Here is a 22,164-nt window from a genome sequence, read left to right on the forward strand (position 1 = left end):
ATGATCTCAATCTGTATTATTTAAATATGCACTTTATTCCCAGAATTTGCATAGCAGTATACAGACATCTGTCCTCTGAGGCAAAAAGGCCAGGCCCAGAATCTAAATGTTCTGAAGCATCACAAGTCTAGGGTAAACCTGAAAACTCTATCTAGACCCCATCATGTGTTGGCTCAAGTCTGGAAAACTCAGAAATTTGAGCTCTTTGAAGAGATCTAAGTGGGCTGGATCAGTAAGAAAGATTATGATATCTCTAATACCATGAGAGAAATGATTAAACACTTTCAGAACTGGTCTGGCTCTCCATGGCTCTATATAGTCCAGCCAGTATCTCCCTGTCTCTCCTTCCTCATGAATGTAAATGAATCAAAGTGATATGAATCCACTGTAATTTATTATTTTTCTTGGCTAAGAAAACCACTGACAAATTGTGCAATTAACTACTATCAATGTTAACACTGAGAAACACCCAAAAACTGAATGGCACCCTAGTATGTCACAATACAATGTATGATGTGTGACCTGCACTTAACAGTGACACTAGTTCAGTTCCTAAAACCTTCTCCCACTTCAACACATGTGAGGGGTCATTCCTGAGATGTACTCTCCCCTGTGACCTGGGCTTACCACAGGAGTGGGAGGACAGTATTTCTGTAATATGAAGAGGCTGCCCAGCAGCTTAACATATCCTCTTCACCATGTCACCTCCCCAAGAATCACTATAATAGCTGCTTCACATCAAAGGTCAAGTGTGAGGACAGAGACAAAAAGGTTACCATCATAAAACAGACACATATATTATTACTCTTAGCCTTATGAGATTTAAAGCCTTGGAAAGTTCAAACCACAGTTTACATACAAGAGTAAAAGCAATTTAAAGAACAATCACTTTAAAAACTATAATCACTATATACTAATCAGCCCTGCTCCATTTCTCCCAACTCAACCCATCAACACCTGCCCAAGCACAGACCCATAATGTTAAACCGAGTCCAAATACGCCACGTTTCCTTGGCATGATCAGAAAATGAGATATAATGGACAAATACAAAGAGTAACAGTTTTAAATCTCAAAAATTTTGAAATAAATGTGGTAAAACTCTTAAACCTAATACAGATCCTATGAAGAAAGAGACAACAATGAAATGTGTCTGTTTAGATTATGGGGGAGGGCAGTATAGCTCAGTGGTAGAGTGTGTGCCTAGCATGCATGAGGTCCTGGGTTCAACCACCAGTACCTCCATTAAAATAAATAAAAACAGAATGGGTAGAGGGAAAAAGTCTCCTATGAAGCAGTCACAGTCTCAAGCAGACACCCACAAGGGTCTGAATCTGAATTCCTGCTAAGAACCTTAGGCAAGAATTTAATCAAGTGGTCAAGGAAGTAATGCCCTAGGCAACTGTCAGAAGCAAAAAAATCTTGGAAGAATACAAGTTCTATCCACTGAGGCAACAAATTCTCTTTGAAAAATCTAGAAAGATAATTTAAAAATTAATAAAGGCCAAATGCGAAATTATTCAGAGGACAATAGCATGCAATACTTGATGCAATAAAAATTTATACTGTATATATATTTACATGCAATACAATGTGTATGTGCAGTCGAACTGTAACAATTCTACCTAATAAAACTGAAAAAAAAAATTAAGTATGAAAAGGTATATGCATCCCTATGTTCACTGAAGCATTCCATACTTGGAAACAACCTAAGCGTCCAACAAGAGAGGAACTGATAAAGAGGATGTGGTACACACACACAACCAGACGGGTACTCAGCAACTAAAAAAAAGAATAAAATCTTGCCATTTGTGACAATGTGGATAGACTTGGACGGTACTATGCTAAGTGAAATAAGTCAAACAGAGAAAACAAATACTGTATGATTTCATTTATATGTGGAATCTAAAAAATACAACAAATGAACAAATAACAGAAACAGAAACAGAACAAATAAGTGGTTGCCAGAGGGGAGGGGGTGGGAAGGAAGAGTGAAATAGGTGAAGGAGGTTAGAAGGAAAAAACTTTCAGTTACAAAATACATGAGTCACAGGGATGAAATGCACAACATGGGGAATACAGTCAAAAATATTGTAAAATCTCTGTATGATGACAGATGGTAGCTAGACTTACAGTGATCATTTAGTAATGTATAAAAATACTAAATGCTGTGCCCCTGGAATTAACATAGTGTTACAGGTCAATTATACTTCAATTTTTTAAAAAAATGAGACATACAACCTCTTAAAATAAAAATGAAGGTAAACATATCTGATAAGGAAGGCAAAGATAAGTGAAATATAAAACTCTACTTCAATTATTCATTTTTTTTAAAGTGCATTATTTTACATTTTTGCTAATTTCTTTCAATGTCTGGCTTAAAAAAAGGATATCTAGATTTGAAAGATGTCAGGACTAGCTCTGGTAGGTAGCAAGATTTCACCACCAACTCAAGTATGGACACATGCAGACCAAATGGGACAGAAAAGAGAGCCCAGATGCAGACCCACACATATTTAGAAACTTGACTGTTGACCAAATAGGAAAGCCTCGTAGTAAATGGGGCTGAGACAAATTGGATATTCATTTAAAAAAAAAAAAAAATAGATCCCTACCTCAACCCTTAAGAATTAAAGACTTAAACGTGAAAGGCTAAATTGCAAGACTTTAGAAGACAACATTTTAGGAGAAAATTTTAGAAGACGTTCATGAGTTCAGAGTAGAAAACTTTTTCTAAAAACACAAAAAGTACCAGCCAAAAAGGAAAAGACTGATAAATTTCCTTTGGGGTTCATCAAGACACTGAAACTGAAAAATCAAATCTTAAACTGGGAAAAGAACTTGGCCATACAAAAGAACTTCTTCTATAAATCAATAAAGGCCAACTGAATTGATTAAAAATAAATAAATAAAAAGTCAACAGGCATTCCATAGAAGAGGAAACACAAATAGTCCATAAACAAGTAAAAATGATATTTGACCTCTTTATTAAAGCAAAGAACTGTAAAACAACTGCAATGAGATACGCTTCACAAAAATTAAGTCGGACAATATCAGGTATTAGGGAGCACGTGGTACCCCTGGAACTACCAGGAAGAACATAAACTGATTTAACCACTTTGGTTATCTGGTAAAGCCGAACAAAGACACAGTACAACCCAGCAAGTCCACACCTAGATATATTCCCACACACATACCCATTAGAGAAAACCATGCCTATGTGTACCAGGAAAAGATGTGTTAGAATATTTAAAGCAGCACTGTTCACAATAAGTTAGGAGTAAAATACACAACTATGAAAGACTTTGTAACATGGAATACTATTTTAGTCTAAAAAATGTACTGTTACATCCATTGAGATGGATTAATCTTAAAATGTTAAAAAAAAGAAGTCAGAAATACAGTATGATTCCATTTATTTAATGTTCAAAAGAGTGAAACTTAATATACCATTTAAAGTAAATCTATAAAGAAAAACAGGGAATGATAAAATCCAGGAGAGCAATTTAGTCTGGGACAGAAGAAATGAGGTACCATCAGAAGAGGCATGTACAGGAGGCTTCAAAAGTAACGGTAACTTCTATTTCTCAAGCTAGGTGCATATTTTATTAATATTCTTTATTATTTTATTCATATTCTTTAAAACATCCACTTACGATTTTTAAATTTTTTTTTTATGCTTGATACATTTCATAATCTTTTTTTTTTTAAGTCACTCTCAAAAAGTCCGGTTATGAAACGAGGGCCTGCAACAGGATGGTAGTTAGCAAGAGAAGTAGTAGAGGGAAGTATCTGTTTTTTAAGAAGAAACATTAGCACAAGTAAATATTTATGAGAAGAACCAAAAAAGGAAGTGACTGATCACCGATATGCAAAATATCTGTGAAGAGATGTTTAAGACTAGGGACTGACTTTACAATCAAATTGTCTTTTCAATGGTAAATGCTATGTATATGCAGGGAAAAAAATAGAAACCAAAGTATTTCAAAATTTAAAAAAAAAACCTTAATCTCACCATCCAGTGATCTTTTTAGGGTAGTAATTTTTATTTTTACTAATCTGTCATTTTCTCATGTTTCAACAATGAACATATATAAAGTTTCTTTTTTTTAATGAAAAAGAACGAAAACTGAACAGTGTGGCAGGTGTACTGGAGAAGTTAAGACAGAATGAAGGCCAGGAAGCCAGAATGAAAACTACTAGAAAAATAAAGAGTTGAGACATTACTAGTGATCAACTGGAGATACAGAATAGACTGGATTTAGTGGTAAATAGATGGGAGGAGGGAGAAAGAGAAAAATGAGGATGATTCCAGCATGTTAGTTTGTGTGATGGTGGTACTAAAATCTGAAACAAATACAGGAGGAGGAACAGGTAGAGGCAGTCGGTCTCTGTCTTTGTGGGGTTAGAGGCAGCTGAGATTAAAGTCAATTTTGGACCTGTGGAGTTCCAGCTTCTTGTGAGCATTCAGTGATAAACAGAAATAACTGACTCTACCAGAGCTGAAGCATGGCTGCTCTCTTTACACGAAACTCTTGAGGCTGGGTATGCTCTCTGCCATGACCCCAATATAAGCATCCTATGTACTTTAAATCAGCTTGGCTCCAGGAGGCAAGGAGTTTACAACTCTAAAATCAAACCTGAACTTCTCAAGCAAGTTCAGAAGTTATGTCTGGTGTTCTGGAAATTAACACTCCAAATAAAACTATGTAAGTTACCCAGAAACCTGGACTCTGAATGAAATAAAATACAGTTCTGAGTCTACTGTTCTCCCCTTGTGATCACTACATTTCATGCTGTAGGTGAAAGGCAGTAATTTAGCATTAGGCCTGACAGAGTTGAGGTTTCATTTTAGCTAAGCTTCCTTTGATTTTTGGAAAAATACTTTAATGTGACACAACATTGTAAAATGATTATAAATCAATAAAAAATGTTTAAAAAAAAGACACAACATTGTAAAATGATTATAAATCAATAAAAATGTTAAAAAAAAAACTTAAATGTGCCTTTTTTCCCTTATAAAGGTACAATTCAAAATTTTTTACCTTCCAGATTTGGCTACACTGGGCTACATCCAGAGACTCTGATAAGTATTAATAAAGTTATTCAGGCAAATAAAATGTCATAAAGCATAAAACATGCTATGTAGTAGAAAACGTAGATTATAGCCAGGGTTTGGCATACATACGCTAAGAGTAAAAAGTTGGGTTTGACCTACAAATCAAAATGCAGCTCTACCACAAGAGACAAAAATTGGGATTTAGGGTAAAAGAATTTGTCATTTGTTAAAAATGTAAGCAAAATGCAAGCCTTAAGAGGTAAGTTAAGTACTTTAAGAGATATATTTAATTTAAAAATTCAACATCTGCTTTCTAGGAGTGTATATATGTGCAACTTTGGACAAATAATAATCTGTATCTTAATTTCTACATAATTAAATAGCTACCTCAGATTGAGAATGAGATAGGCCAGCAGCTGTAACAACACTTCGAAAATTTTAAAAATACTTTGAAAAGTTTAAGGTTCCAAATACCCACACTAAAGTAGTATTAAAATTCACAGATGGAAGTTGGGGGAGGGTATAGCTCAGTAGTAGAGTGCGTGCTTAACACGCAAGAGGTCCTGGGCTAGATTCCCTGTACCTCCATGAATAAATAAACCTAAAAAATAAGAGGTGAAATAAAAATAAAAGATCATATCTTAAAATTATGAATTTACCCTAATGAACATTATTAGAAAGCAAATGAAAATATGTATCAACTTCACTTGTTGCAGGGAGGGTTCAAACAACAAACCAGTTTTTCTCTCAGCTAAAATCTATAAAATTCGTCCCAAATATTCTTCAAAACTCATTAATGAAAAGCTTCCTTCTAAGCACAAATGCTAAATATGTAAATAGAAACTGACAACTTGTTTCCCCATTTTTAGCAAGTAACGAAAAATAAATAAATCAATAAATCACACTGTCCCTACAGTCAGTCTCTGGTCCTTAACTCCCAGAGCAAGAAGATTCTCTCCCCTTCTCAAAATTCTTCCACCTCTCTCTGGACCTCATGCCTTACCAACTCATCCAGAATGTTGTTTTCAGAGTTAATAATTTGGTTTCTAATAACTTCACCCTTTACCAGTTAACAACTTCTTCCCTTCAGTCCTCAACTGGGTCTCCTAGCTTTAAAACAACAGCCATCATTCAGCTTCTATTCCTGTCCATTCCTTCCTTTCCTTTCACTGTCCAAATGCATGAACTCAGTTAACACAACTCCCTCTACCTCCCCTCTAACACATTCGTTTAAGCTTCAATTCCTGAAAATTTCTTAAAGTTCAATGCCACTTGCTTATTAAATGTACTGGAGGTCTTATTCCAGACACCACTTACAGCCTTTCATGTGAGGAGATTTCCCCCTTTGATTCTGTTATACCAAACTTAGCTCTCTTCCTATTTCCGCCATACTTCTAACATTTTACTTGCTGGGCCCTCTGTTTTGGGGGGTTGGGGGTGGGGAGGTGGACAGGTCCCTCTTTTTGCAGACACCCCCAGAGCAAAGTTTTCTAGCACTTTTGGTGAGCTCCTTCTCTACAACTTTAAATTCACTACTATCAAGTATTTTGAGAGCTAGAAAATACACCATTCTTGAATACTTACCCTAAATTATAACAAAACTGGGAATGAGGGGGAGAGGAAGTAGCACACGCTTAGCTTATAATGGTAAAAAAGTGGAAACTCATGAATGTGGCTAATTAAATCATGATTATATGATTAGAACAAATACTGATGCTCAACTCTCTATACCAAAAGGCAGCTTCCAAAGCTTGTAAGTTTTATGACTTAAAAAGATCTTATAACATTCTTTTTAAGCTGTAAACTAGGTGGATCTTAATTATAGATCTATCCTTCTTGTATATTTAGTCTCAAAGGAAGACACATCTGGTTATTTGTAATTTACTGAGCACTATTGTTAGAATGCTCTTCTATTTCTAAATTATTTCTAAAGCATTTTTAAAGATGACTACATTCTCAAATAGTTAGATGCTTATCTCAGGAAGAATTTCAAAGACCCCCAGATTCTTGCATCTTCCCATCCACAGTAAAACACTAAAATCTATAACTTGAGATTGTTCTTCATGATGAGCAGTAATCTTGTACCAAGATGTATGCTTGACTGCATATTTTACCTAACCAAAAATCATGTATAAACTGGCTTCTCCCCTGCTTCTTTGGAGCAGCTTCCTCAGAACTAACTGAATGGTTATCTTCCTGCTATAGTCCTCAGCAGGACCCTGAATAAAATTTAAATTCACAACTCTTATGTTGTGTGTCTTTAAGTCAACACTATGCTTAAGGGTAATCAGGCTTATGAGAAGTCCAGTCTGCACTTCACTGATATTAACAGATGTTCTGTCCTCTGCTACATCTGGGAGAACCAATCACAAACTCCCTACACCAAAACACCCCCACCCCATGCAACCTCACACCTCCTCCTCCCACATGCACACACAGAAAACAACTACAATTTCAGAAAAGAAGGATCCTGAGACACAACATATTTGGGTTTAGGGAGAAAGCAATCACATAATTCAAGTTTCAATGAAGCAAGACCTAATATTTATTTGCTGTCACGGTAAGGGTTTGTGGACTGGAAACTTAAGAAAAAACCTACTATCAGGGGTAAAAAAAAAAAAAAACAGACTTTCACTGAAGCATTATCTCCAAAGTGAAAGAATTACCAAATATTATCTAGTTGAAAGAGATGCTTGTAATTAACAGGAAATGAACACTAATTTTAAAATATTATATAGTTTTCCTTATTCAACTCAATTCTTTAGTTTCTTTAAATTGGGCCAGGACAGAAGCTGAAGCAAAAGACAGACATCAAAGGAATCAGAGATAGGGCAAAAAAGTAATGTTTTGATATCACTTCTGACCTATTTTGAAAAAAGTATTTACTTGAGTCACTGTTCTACATCTTTACTCAGAAAACACTTAAGTGATTACTACTAATAGCACACTGCCCTCAGTGAGTTAAAAATCTAACAGAGACAAAGTACCTTTATAGTAAGTACAAGGCAGAGGCAAAAAGTCCTATGAAAGAAGTAAAACATGGGGATGGGGGATATATAGCTCAGTGGTAGAGCACCTGCTTAATTAGCAAGTACAAAGTCTCGGGTTCAATCCCCAGCACTTCCATTAAATAAACAAACAAACAACACCCGCCCCCCAATTTTAAAAAGGAGTAAAACATGCTATAAGGGCACACAAGGTAAGAAAAAGTGTGTACGGCTGTGAGAACTGAGGCTAAATTTGGTGTATTCAGGATGCCAGGTATAAAGATGTAAAGAACTAATGTGGATTTTGAGTAAAATCTAAATTCAGAAATAAAGTAGAAAAAGTAGAAGGACTAACCAGGTAAGTTAGCTAGATAAGTTAAAAAAAAAAAAATTCCCAGAAATGATGAAAGGACAAGATTGAAGCTGTTGAAACTACCCAGAATTCAAAATGGAAGTTCACTATGAAAAAGTGACTAAAAAGAACTGCTAAGTATTCATAGCAAGTAAAGGCTACTGACACAATCTTCCCGTTTGCAGTAATGTCCAGTTCAACCTAAAGACAGGAAAGACAGACCCAGGAGCCAGAATCATAAACAACCTGATTCTCAGTGATTTTAACGGACTAACAAAAAGTCCTCAGCATAGGCCTAAAACGGGAGCTGCATGAGGTAACAATACTGGCCAAAAGACTAAAAACAAGACTAACAAGAGATATTCACATTTCAATACAAGGCTCCTAAAATTATTTAAAACAACCACCAAAAAACCCTTAAGACTGTAATTACTCATATTCAACTCCAAAGACTCATGATATAAAATCTGTAAGCTTGTCTAGGGACACAACTGGCATAGAGGAATCACTCAGCTCGTAACTGAGCCTAGAGAACCACCCAACAGACACACCTTAATGTACATTGTTCACTAACCCTCCTACACAAAGAACTCTCATGGCAGATACTTCGTGTCTTTGTATAAAACAGCCATCAAACAACAGACTACACTAAAATTGTTAAGGCAGCTAACATGCCCTCTGATATGCACAGGAAATGGATGTTCTTTGATAGAATTGTGATCATGTAAACAGCCAGGAACACAGATAAACATCTTCATAGTCTCAAATCTGGTTCCTCTTAAAAGATCTCTCTAGAAGTAACAACTCTGAAATTTCTACCATCTAGTTCAAGGAGATGGGTTACATCTTATCCAATTTATTTAATTTGCACACCTAAATTCTCCCATTGTAGTGAAGAGTTCTCAACTTAGGCTGCACATTAGACTCACCAAGGAGCTGAGAAAAATTCTAATACCCAAGACGCACACCAGGCCAAGTAAATCAATCTCTAGCTGTGTTTAGAGCTCCCCAGGTGATTTCAATATAATGCCAACATTGAAAACCGCTAACTTGGATTGTGTGGGTAATTCACAAAAAAACTGGGGGAAAGTACTTATCTACAGTAGAAAATGGAAAAGGCAAACAAGAAACCCAGATGTAGTAATGTTGCACCTTACCAGGTTTAACCTGGCTTCAAGACATTTCAAGTCAGAGGTGGATTGAAATTTATATCAAAATATAGTCAATTTTCATTATTCACAGCAGTTATGTCCTATAAAGTTGCAGCAAATATTTATTTAGCAAGTAGTGAACCACCATTCTTGGGAAATACAGGATTAAGTTCCTGCAATCTTCTGTTCACATTCAACCAACCAACAATAACCTTAGTTTTTCTGTTTCTGTTCAGAGTTTTTAACATATATTGTTGGCTCGTCAACACTGAATCCTAGGGCAACAGTACATGACAGAAGGAAGGTTACCTAACACACATTTTCTATATAAGGCACATCAGTCTTTTTGCAATTAGGAACATTGAACAGCGCTTCAGTACTACATTTGGGAGCCATTTTAAACAGTGAAATCACCAAAAGCATTAAATAGACCCCAAAAAAGGACACCTGTCTACTGTACTACAGCTGAAACAAGACAGTGTTGGCCTGTTTTACCTCAGCTGGAAACATGTACATCCAGCAACTCAAACCTCCAGCCACTCTACCCATGTGTGCAAATCACCACAAAAGCACCATGAGTATCGATTTTAGGGTTCCAATAAGTTTTACCAAGTAGGTGGATTCACAAATACAGAACCCATGAATAACCAGGACAGACAATGGAAATATCAAACCAAGGTAGCTCAAACAAATTGTTATAAAGACATGAATTCTATGAGGTTTCCACTAAGCAACATAAAGAGCAAAGGTGGCACCAACATGCCCAGCTACATAATTTTCTTCACTAGAATCCTTAAATTGGCTTGTCTATTTAAGAAAATGTAATAATTTTTCTCACAACAAATCAATACACTAAAAAAAAAATCTATATACTCAACTTGCTCAATACAAATCTTCCTTTCATGTAGTATAAAAGCAGACATATTTTATCAACTAAGTCTAATCACAAAATGCAGCAATGATTCAAACCTCTAGATGACCTCTAAAATGCCCTATGGCTCAATGCTTTTGTAAGTCTAAAAACCAAAGCTGGTATGTCTATTTTAATTATAATAAAAGCCAACATATAAATACATAATTATTCTCAGTAACAGTTTATTAGGATTACAATCACACTTCTTAGTAGTAGGGCTGCAATATAAATTTTCATCTTAAAAGCAGCTAACTGCTCCACCCACCTAGATGCATAACTTGAATCCAGCAGGATATTAACAAAACTGATATACTCTCATCTAGGACCTATACAGCTTCAAAAAGAAAACAAGCTGCCACATTAATGTTACAAAGCTAAATATGTTTCAGACCATATATAAGTTAACTTAAAATGAAGCAAAACCTAAATGTAAGAGCTAAAAGCATAACACTCTCAGAACAGAGGTGTAATAAAGTGTAAATCTTCATGACCCTGAATTAAGTAATGATTTCTTAGATGTGACAAATGTACAAATGACAAAAGAACAAAAACGATAGACTGGACTTCATCTAAATCAAAAAATTTTGTGTTTCAAAGGATACCATCAAGAATGTGCAAACAGAGCTCACAGAATAGGCGAATATTCACAAATCACATGTCTGGTAAGCTCAGAACATATAAAGAACTCTCACAACTCAACTATAAAAGGTAACTTAATTTTTTAAAAGGCAAAAGGGTTTGAATAGACATTTCTCCAAGAAACGTTACCAATAAGTACAAGAAAAGATATCCAACGACAGTCATTAAGGAAATGCAAATCAAAACTGCAATGACATACTACTTCATATCCACTGGCACAGCTATAATTTAAAAAATGGACAACAAATATTGGCCAGAATGTGTAGAAACTGAAACACTTGTACATTGCTCATAAGAATATAAAATAGTGCAGCTGCCATGAAAAAGTCCTAGAAAATTAAACATAAGAGTTACCAAATGACTCAGCAATCCCACCCCTAGGTATATACCTAAGACATAAAACACGTCCACAAAAAAACATGTTCATACTCATAGCTGCATGATTCAAAAAGGAGAAATAATATAGTCAGTTAACTGACAGAAACAGGGTGAAAAAGTCAAATGTCAATTAACTGGTGGATAAACAAAGTGTGGTATAACCATAAAATGGACTACTACTCAGCCATAAAAATGAATGAAGCACTGATACAAGCTACAATACGGACAAACCAAAAAAACATCATGCTTAAAGAAAGAAGGCAGTCCCAAAGGACACATATCGTATGATTCCATTTATATGAAATACTCCAAATAGGCAAATCTATTAAGATAGAAAACTAATTAGTGATTTTCAGTGGGGAGAGGGTGGGGGACCAGACACGATACCCAGGGAACAGAGGATGACTGCAAATGGGGAAAAAGCTTCTCTTTGAGGTGATGAAAATGTTCTGGAATTAGTGATGATGGTTGTGAATATACTTTAAAAACCACTGAATTTTACACTTAAAGAAAAAAGGTTAAGTTTTATGGTATGTGTGTGAATTATATTTCAATTAAAAAAAGAAAAAATTCAATGTGCCATTTAAAACTGACGTAGAAAGCTCAACATTTTACTTGGCTAACTCTCAAATTTTGAAGAGGATTGGCAAAGAATGTATGCTAATTAGAAATCATACTTCCTCCCTCCTTCCTGTGGTTTGGAAATACAAGAAGAGACGTCATATAAAGGAAATCTGCTTTTTTCCCACTGATAGCCAACATAGGGCCAGGTATCAAAATTTTCAAGTGAGTATCTGACAGGGGTAGTTTAAAATAAGACGACTACAGCATTATAAGATGGAACTCACAAACAACTCCAAAGACCTAAAACATGAATTTATAATTTTATCCTGTATGATGGGGGGAAAAAAAGGTTACATAGCTGTTAAGTGGCAAAGCTAGAATTCAAATCAAGTTTATCTGAATCCAAAAGCTGTGCTTATTCCTTTGACATTTACAGAGGACCTACTACATATCGGGCACTGGGGTATGTCGAAGAAAGAGTATGCTGATTAACTACTAATATGTCAGGGATGTGAAGGAGACATTTAGCAGGGTGAGGGGAACTGCAAGTGCCAGGGGTGGGAGGGCTATTTTACACTGGGTGATTAAGGAAGGCTTCCCTGAGAAAAAACTACATTTGAAAAAAGATCTGAGAGAAAAATGGAAGTGAGCCACCAGATACATGGAGAAGAGCCCTGCAAGCAGAAGAAATAACACAGGCAAAGACTGAGGCAGAAATATCAAGAAGGCCCTCAGGGCTGTAGAGAAGTGAGGAGGGTGGGGTAAAGGGTGTGGAATGAGATAGATTATGTAAAGCCTTCCAGGCCATTAACACGGATTTTGAGTTACATTCTGAGTAGAACAGGGAAGCCACAGTAAGAATGCGAGTGAAGTGACATGTGACTTTTGTTTTGAAAGAATCTAAATAATGAGAAAAGACCATCAAGAAATAAGGGCAGAAGCAGGAAAACCAGTTATGAAGCTGCTGATATAACGCAGATGACAGACAATGATGATTTACATCAGGCAACGATGCAGAAGACTGCACAGCTGGATTCTGGATTTATTTTGAAGGCAGAGCCGGAAAGAACTTGCTGATGGTTTGACTTTGGGGTGGGATGAAACCAAGGTTTCTGGCTGAACAAATGAAGAATGAATTTGTCATGTACCACATGGGGAATACTACAAAAAGAACAGGTTTGGGAAAGGGAGATCAAAAAAGCAGTTTTATAAATGTTTACCTTTGTTAATCTGCTTTTGTCTTAACCACTACACTACACACTGATTTTTGAGCAACACAGCTGTTAAGTAGTGAAACAAAACCTGAATCCAGGTCTTCTGATTCCAGATCCTGGGCACTTTTTTACATGAAGTTTTATAAAAACAACTGAATAAGATTACAGTTTTTCTCAGAATAAAGTAACTCAAAGATATGCACCATTTGTTAGTAATCCAAAAACTACATTCACAAATAAGGGCTATCAAATGAAATTTTTAAATATCTGACAAACATGAACAAGTAGTATTTAGATTAATAATGAAGCAGACAACAGGGATATAAAGATGCAATAAAATTCATCTAACAAATCCTCAATTTAGATAAATCCTATCCAGAAGCATATTTTCAGAAAAATGCCAGATCACACCTTCTAAAACTCTCCTTAATAATAAAGATTATCTTTGAACAGTAAGTATTTGCCATTATAATTTTACTCAGTGCATGAGTATATGCATAAAGAACCTTTATGAAAATTTTGATAAAGTAACTTTATAACATATAAGGAAAATTTTCCTCTCATTTTTTTAGCTATAGAAGCTATAAAACATTTTAGTAAATGTTTAATTCTTGACTGAAAAGTTAAGTAATTGCCCCAATGATTTCTCTACAATGCGAAACTTTTAATATGTTCTTTTCCTACAACTTCACAGCATCAGTAGATTTCAGAGCTTGGTTTCTACCTGCAGCTTCACTACTTAGTTGCTATGTAGCTTTGGGTAAGTCACTTTTCAAACAAGTAATCACTGTCTCTATCAGAATGAAATAGGATTATCTGACTTCCCATTTTACAAGGTTGGAATAAGAATCCAGAAAGAAAGAAAATGAAAATACTTTGAAAAACATTAAAGTATAGCAAATACATGAATCAAGCAAATAAGACAATTTTGGGGGGAATATACTTGTAATATAAATATGAATTTTAAATTATTCCTTTATAGGTACTCAACCTTACTGTAACAGAACTCCTAAATAGATTTTTCCAAAATAGAATTAAAGTAATGCAGAATTTGATATGTAGGAATGCTTTTTGAAGTGTCAAGTGATGGACAAACATCTACTGTAGTCACTATGTGCATTTAAGAGACAGAAAGAATTTTTTTTTCTATTCTCATGGAAATCTATGGCCCAGGGGAGTGGAAGAGACCTGAAAAGTTAAATAAAAGACCCAAACCAACACATTAGGACAAAAATAGAAGGCACCTTACAAAGAAGTAATTGATTAACAGCAAAAAGAAAAATACCACAATGACTGCTTTGAGAATTAAGAGATGATGACCTCATCTTTATGCTTTTGTTCACAATGTAGTCTACTATCTACTTATGACTGTCATTCACACAGAACACCTTCAATTCTGTTCTCCAGTGTTCCGCTTTTCCTTCCTCACTTGCTCCAACAGCTCCCTGACAGCGCCATTCCTCGCCACGGTTTCCAGCCAACCTACTCTATAATTCTAACCATACCCCCCAAGTCCCCAGGGCTGAGTGAGCCTCAGGATCCAAGATGACAGTCAATCTTCTAACTTTTGATTATGCTGTTAACCCTTCATGACGTCAACGAATAGTCATATGGAATTTAATTGTCAAGGCAACATGACTGCAATAAGAATGTCAGTAAGAGCTCATAGTCTACCTCTCTCAATCACTACAGCCCAATTATTTGAGTAAAGAGCAATGCAGAATTGTGTATAATCCAAAATCATTTTTTATTTCTAAGCCATTTCAAAGTAAGCACACCTTCATAATCCACCGCCTATTAGTAAATCTCAATCTCCTTTCAACTAACCAAATTAAGAGTCAATAGTTTAAGACCCAATTAGGCAAGAGAGAGAAAGAAAATGCAGAAAATCCACAAGAGTAATTCAACTGACCATTTCTCTCAATTATATCACTGTTTCTAGAATTGATAAATATCAACTGTTATGCACTGAATTTCTAAGATCTTAAGACATAACATAAAGGTAGTTATGTATCTAAAATTAATAAATCTAGATGGTCAAATTAGAAAAGTATCTAGGCATACTTAAAAACTTCCAACATAAAAACATCTGAATGAAACAGATAAATTCTAAAATCAGAAAATATATCCATCCAGCAGGGAATATTAGTTAATTATTTCATAATACTAAAGATACTAATAGGGAAACAAAAAAAAGATTAGGTACAAAATGAAAAAAGAAACATAACACAAAAAAACACAATTTTATGGTTTAGCTGAAAACAGAATACCCTAATACTGCTACACTTTTAAAAAATGTTTTGAATCACATAAAAATTCACTTTCATAATGCTTTGTAGTTTGGAGATAGAAAGTTTGTACCAAATAATCTAAGTCCCTAAAATGCTAAAACTAAAAATTTGCTATGAAAAACTTCCCATTTAATATTTTAAGATTTCTAGAAGTATTAAAGTTAAATGTAGATCTATTTCTTTATTAACTTCTGTCAATTTTAAGTATCACCACAAGCCCACCATTCTCTCTGAAGTTTCTTAAAACATAATTAAAATAGGAAATATGAGTTTTCCATTCCTCTAATCAAAAGGCATAACAGAATAAAGGGTGAAAAGTCAGGGGTAGTAATTGGGACACAGAAAAATGCAGTATTCCACTGGCAAGTGTTGGTTCCATTGCTTAAGTCCCCATGTAAAATTCAAAACTGTCAAAATTAAGTTTTGTACTAAGTTTTTTCTCTTAAAAACTGAAACCTGTCTTTTCCAAGCACTTAAAAGTCTACATTTAACCAGCTGATTAGTTATCCCTATAATTCTCCTGTCAAATATAATCACAAGTATTGTGGATTTTAATCTTTTTACACTTAAAACGAATGGTTTTAATCTTAATACAAATATTCTTAAATTGGTCATATAGCCGATCTACTGTTCAACTGGTGTTCTAGAGTTCCTTTTTTGGCCTCAAATGACGAAACTTTTCTAACGTCTCTGGGGAGAAGAGGGTACAGTATAATGTTTCCAGAAATTGATCTTCTTTTTTCTCTGGACCGTTTCATGACATCTCTTCACCGAGGAATGTTACACACAACTTTTTTTTTCCTATTCTGCAGGAAAGCCCAGAGGGAGAAGCAAAGGTAAAAAGAGAATTGTATGAAGAACAGGTTGAAAGGAGACAGATGACACAAAAGCACAGAAGTATGTGTGAAGCAAGTATGTACACAAAAGAGGAAGAAGATGCAGAACAAAGAAGAGAGGAAAAAAAAGCACTGTTATCCCCTAAAAAGAGGAAAACACAGAAGGATAGAGAAATTTGCTTATTTTTCTAGAAACAAAAGCACAAAACCCTTCTAAGAAAAACATGGTCTCTTTCTTTAAGATGATGTTAAAACTCTAAAAAGTGCTCAGGGAGTTCTGCCTTCTCTTCCTATGTGTTTTGACAGAGCTAGTCTTCATCTGTAAATTAAATGCAAGCTATAGATAATGCAGAATTAATCTCTACAAAACTGCAATTGTGGATGCCATCTTTGCCCGGAAAAAACCCAAACTCCTTGGATTCCGGAAAAAAAGGAGTATATTAAGTTGGAAAACCAGATAAACCACGCATTGTCAAGTTAGGTAGCTATAACACGGATTAATAAACGCCTTTGACCAACCTAAGGTTCTCCTAAAGATCTGGGAAAGGAGGGTAAAGGGCTGTAGACTTACCGCGACCGCAGGGTGGGGCACCGTAGGAAAAAAAAGATTTTTTGAGGACGAGCTATCCTGGGAGGTATAGGGGGCTGGTAACTTGTCTCTCGGGGAGACTGCATATTAGGCGACAAATGATGTTGATGGGCGAAGGGCAGTTTCAGGGGGAGTGAGAAAATGGGCTGCGGGATGTTATGTTCGCTGAGAGCGCGGAGGCTGATAGAGGAAGGTATCCATGGGGCAAAGGACTAAGAGTCAAAAGGAGAGCCAAGGGGCCAAGCCGCCAGGGAGGCCGAGCGTGGGAGGCCTGAGCAGAGGCCGCGAAGCGCCTCTGCAGCCAGCCGCCTTCTTCGGGAACGCCTTTCCAGCTCCCCCACATTCAGCCCCTCTCACGGCTGCCCCTGCCCCAGCGACAACGGCGAGAGCAGCTGTTTCCGCCCAGCCGGGGACAGCGCAGGAAAAGGCATCCCTGGAGCCGGGGGCAGGCCAGCGGCAGCCGTCCGGGTGAGCTGGAGGTGATTCCGAGACCACTGCCGCTGAGCCAACACCAAACTTCGCCCTGTCCTCCCCTTAGCCTTCTTTATCCCCCAACTTCCCGGCCGGCTGGTGTCCGCTTCGACCGACCGAGACCCCCCCCTTCTCTCGCCCGCCTCTCACCCCTCCCCAACGCCCTGAGGCTGGGAAAGGACGGGCCACCGGGGCCACTGTAGAGCCCGCCCGGGTGCCCCAGAGTCCCAGACACCGCCCCCAAGGAAACGCCCGCATCCTCTCCGCGGCTCCGGAGCCCGCCCAGATGCTGCAAACTCCTCTTACCTGCATTGACGCCATGATGGAACCATCCCCCCAAGGCCGGCGAGGCCAGAGACGCAGGGGGCGGAGCTGCCGTGCTCGCGTCACGCCGCGGGGGCCCAGCATCCTGGGCGCGGGGGGCGGGGCCTCTGGTGGGAAGGGGATGGCGCGAGGGGATTGGCTGGCGCTCTAGGCGCCCGGAGTGGGAGGGGCGGGAGGGGCGAGAGGGGGCGGGAGGGGCGAGAGGGGGCGGGAGGGGCGAGAGGGGGCGGGAGGGGCGAGAGGGGGCGGGAGGGGGCGAGGTGAATGGCGCTGTCGGTATCTTCGGTCACGTCCAGCTTCCCGGCGTCCACCACAAGCCCACTGGCTACCTTCATCGCGTAGGAAACGCTGCTCTGGTTCTGAGCCCCCGCCACGGTTGTTATGTATATAACTATATATATGTAACTATATATATAAAACAAAAAATGTATATATTATGTATTTTTTTTTTACCCGGAGATCCCCATGATGTCCAGACCCGTGGGTTTTGTTTTTGGGTTTTTTTTTTTTCTGTTTTGTTTTTTTCAGCCACAGGTGTATGGTTTACAGGCTTTTCCTTTGGGATGTCTTTTCCACATCACCATACCTGCTTTCACAGCTTTAGGGGCAAGATAAAACTTCGCAGGGGGCTGCTTTCTGGTCTTTACGGACCTGAAAGGCTTCTCACATTCCCAGTTTGGGGAAGAGAGACACATTTCCTTGTATAATGGGATGAGAATTGAGAGCAGAGTAGCACTTCGGTATTTCAAATGCAAGGGTAGATTTCTAGAGCTGAAATTTGCCTGAAAGGGAAGAGAACGTCTTGAAGTTTTAAGGTTTTTTTGTGTGCAATTTCTGCCACTTTACCCCAGCCCCTCACTTTCAACCTTCAGGTGTATCACTATGTTATGACATTGACATTTGGCTGGAGATTTGACCCTCAGTGTCACATTATAATATACACTTAATATACACTTTCTGTCACATCCAGACTGGTCTTCAGCCTGTTTCCTGGTGGGCAGTTTTGTGGTCGATTATTTGAGTAGGAAGAGGTAAGTACACAGACTTTATTCTGGGAATGCACTGATTCTGCCAGCATTTATCAGAAGCCACATTTCTGAAATCTGTTCCAGAGCTGTAGATGTTATTGGTTTATAGCAGGAAAATGGAAGCCAAAGGTTTGCACCTCCTGTTCTATTTTTTTTAAATGTAGGTGGCTGATACATTGAGTAGAAGGCTTTTACTTTACCACAATGAAAGCTTAAAATCTGTCATTTGATTCACTTGGAGTTCTTTTTAGAACTTTATATAAGGTTTAAATATAAGAGCAGTGTAGCTATCATCCTTCCCACTCTTGAGATGGATCATTATGTTCTCTGTGAAATTCCGTAATGCAAAATGTGTTCAAAAAAGGCAAAAGATCCTTAAAATACACTAATTATTCTATGATATAATATTAAACACCCTGTTCTACATCACTGGAGAGGAAGTTATACCGGTGTACTTTTTTTCCCTCTCAGACTCCACCTGGTTGCCATAAATGGGCTGGTTTTCCCTTTGTAGTGCAAAATAACTGTCCTTGAGGAATATTTGAAGGCTCTTGGCAACCAAAGATGATCCAGAAGCATCTCAGGTGTCAGCCCAGTTATGTTGCCTACACTTCAGCTGAGTAAAACCCACGTATCAATGAAAGAGGTAAGCTCTTACAGATATATTTTCTTCTGGAGATCTTTATTCCTATGATCTGAGAAAACTGCTCCAGAAGATCAGATTTTACCATCTCGGTTCACTTTGTTTGAAAGCTGATTCTTCCCGAGGTTTAAGTTTAGATGACCCCACAAACGAAGCATTATGACATCATCAGAGTCAACAACCTGCCATGATAAATACTAATAAGGAAGAAAAGGGGTTACAGGAATCTTAATGCTCCTCACAGTAAATCAACATCTGATCCCTTGTGTTGTATGTATTAAAGAGGATCTTCCTAGGAGGGAAAATTCATTACCAGTCCTGTCTTTCCAGAAAATGTAAAATAGTACATTATTACCTCACTGTTTTCTTCATTCTTTCATTAATATGCAAAAGAAAAATCCTGATGTATTCAGGAGCTAAAACCATGACTTTCAGATGAGGTGGGAGCATATAACTATCTCCAGGAAATATGAAACTTTTTATCTAAAACACTTGATTGTACGGTGAAGACTAGGCTCACATCTCATTTCTTTACAGAGTGGGGATCAGTATCAGATAGGCAGAAGATAAAATGCCTGACAATACCAAAAGTGGGAGAGAAAATAGAACTTTCGTAAACTCTGTACAAGTGAAATTAGTACAGTCTCTCTGGAAAACAATTCATAACAGTAAAGCTTCCCTTACTCTTAAAGAATCTTTTTTAATAGCATCATTTACAATAAAAGATACTTAAGAGACATATTAAACAATTGCAATATGTTAACCTTGTTTGGATTTTGATTCAAACAAACCACTGTAAAAAACAGATTTTGGAGACAACTGGAGAAATTTAAACAAAATAGATATCAGATGATATTAAGAAATAATTATTGTTTTTGTTACATTTGATAATAATATTCATTTTTTAATTTACGTAGCAGTTAGAAATGACCATCAGGTTCAAGAAGATGATTCTCCCTTATCTCACAAACTACCCCCACCTCCACCTCTTTGAAAAAAAAAAACAAAAAAAACTCAGACATACACAAGCGGTGTATGTGCCTGAGGTCTTCCTTGCCAAGAAAAAGTAGAGCCTGTGACACAGAAGACTAAGAGCACTGGATGTTCTGGAAGAAAAGGGAGAGAAATATGGGAAACCGAATAGTCTAATTATTTGAAGGGCCCACAAAGGAATCACTGGGCAAATCCTGCAATAGTGATACTGTCGTGTGATTTATGAATGCCTGAAGTCTAGTGATTCACTAACCTGGTGAGTTAGGAGCAGTCCTATGGGAATATGCTTGTTGGAGCATGAAGAGACAAAGTTGACAAGTCCTTGCTTGAGTCTGTGTCTCCCCAGAGTGGTTTATTCTTAGGTTCCCACGGGCTGATCTCATCAGAGAAATGGAAGCAGTTTAGAACAACAGCTTGTTTATTGGCTGTTGGAAAAAGCACCTCGCCAGGAATCCAAGGCTTGTATTCTTGTCCTAGCTCTGTCAATAGCAAGCTTGGTCAAGGCTCTTAACCTCTCTGGGTTTATATCCTTATTAATAAAATGTGCAAATCACACTACGAAATCTTCAAGATTTCTCCCAGATGTCAAATTCCATGCACTTACCAGAGGGAATCAAACTTTTAAATGATTTATCTGGAATACTATATTTAAAAGTCAAGATAAAATACAATGGAAATGATGTACTATTTTGAGTTTAAAAAATCACTTATAAATATAATAAAGAATAAGCTCAGCTTCATTGTAATTTATGTAGAAATACTGGGGTGCTTTAATAATTTTAAAATTCTACTGAAATCCAACTGAGCTTATAAATGAGATTTCAAAAAGTATCAAAGACTCTAGATTCACAATTTAGAGTGATACTTTAAAGAAAAGCATCAAAAGTGCATTATTTTTTATAATTTTGAACCCAAACTAGTCATTTCACGTGGATCTTCTAATAAGGGACAAAGAAAATTAACAAACGGTTTACATATGTGTGACCTATTCTGTGTGACTTATTTTACATGACAAAAACAACTGATTTATGTGTATCTGGTTTGTAAACATGATTGTGAATTGGGAGAAATTTGTCTTCACTTTCTCCCCTTTCCCTGCGCCTGTCTAGCAAGAATTTATTTACCAGGGTCTGTAGTCCTTGAGGACATTCCTTGCTCACTTCTCTCCTAGACCTCTTAGAAAGTTATCCTTTTTGGGGTGAACCCCTTTAAAAACCAAATGAAAACCATGGACCCACTGGACGGAAAAATGCTCATACTCATGAAATTTTGTATTTCAGGGGATTACCTGACCCTCAGAAGTCCATCCATCAGCAGAGGTTTGTAAACCTCAAGGTAAGAACACCCTTACTGAAGAGGTGTTGATGGATATCAGCTCAAGCTCTTGCCCTTTCAAAGCCTGCCTTTTATGTAGGCATTGTTTCATAGCACTTGTTTTCTTTTTGTTCACTTGTTATTTTCCAATCTTCCTGAAAAGCAGAATGCTATGTGAAAAGCTCTAAGTTGGGAACCAGAAGAGTTGATCGCTTGCCTTGATCCTTCCCAGGGGTGATACTAAACTTACTTAACAAACCTGCAAAACTGAAGCTGCTTGGTGCTGGAGCAAAGGCTTGGACGCTCCCAGCCCCGTGGGACAGGTATCTGTAATTAGATCGTGGGGAGGTCTGGAGGGATTTTGAGGCCATAGAAGGGAGATGCTTTTCGGGGTCTGAGGGCAGTGGCTGTTTACAAAAT

At 37.3% G+C, this 22,164-nt stretch overlaps 1 protein-coding gene across 4 annotated transcripts in view; it reads right to left on the bottom strand.

Moving 5' to 3' along the window:
• UBE2W (ubiquitin conjugating enzyme E2 W) overlaps positions 1 to 17,850 on the bottom strand; it is a 115,017-nt gene extending 97,167 nt beyond the window's left edge. For all 4 annotated transcript variants that reach the window (XM_064480885.1, XM_064480886.1, XM_064480887.1 and 1 more), the window contains exon 1: positions 17,749 to 17,850. In XM_064480885.1, the coding sequence (XP_064336955.1) occupies positions 17,749 to 17,850 (102 nt within the window). The remainder of the gene's footprint in view (positions 1 to 17,748) is intronic.
• Between the last annotated feature and the right edge of the window lie 4,314 nt (positions 17,851 to 22,164).

This window comes from Camelus dromedarius, chromosome 30, assembly GCF_036321535.1.
Source record: "Camelus dromedarius isolate mCamDro1 chromosome 30, mCamDro1.pat, whole genome shotgun sequence".
Classification (NCBI taxonomy): domain Eukaryota; kingdom Metazoa; phylum Chordata; class Mammalia; order Artiodactyla; family Camelidae; genus Camelus; species Camelus dromedarius.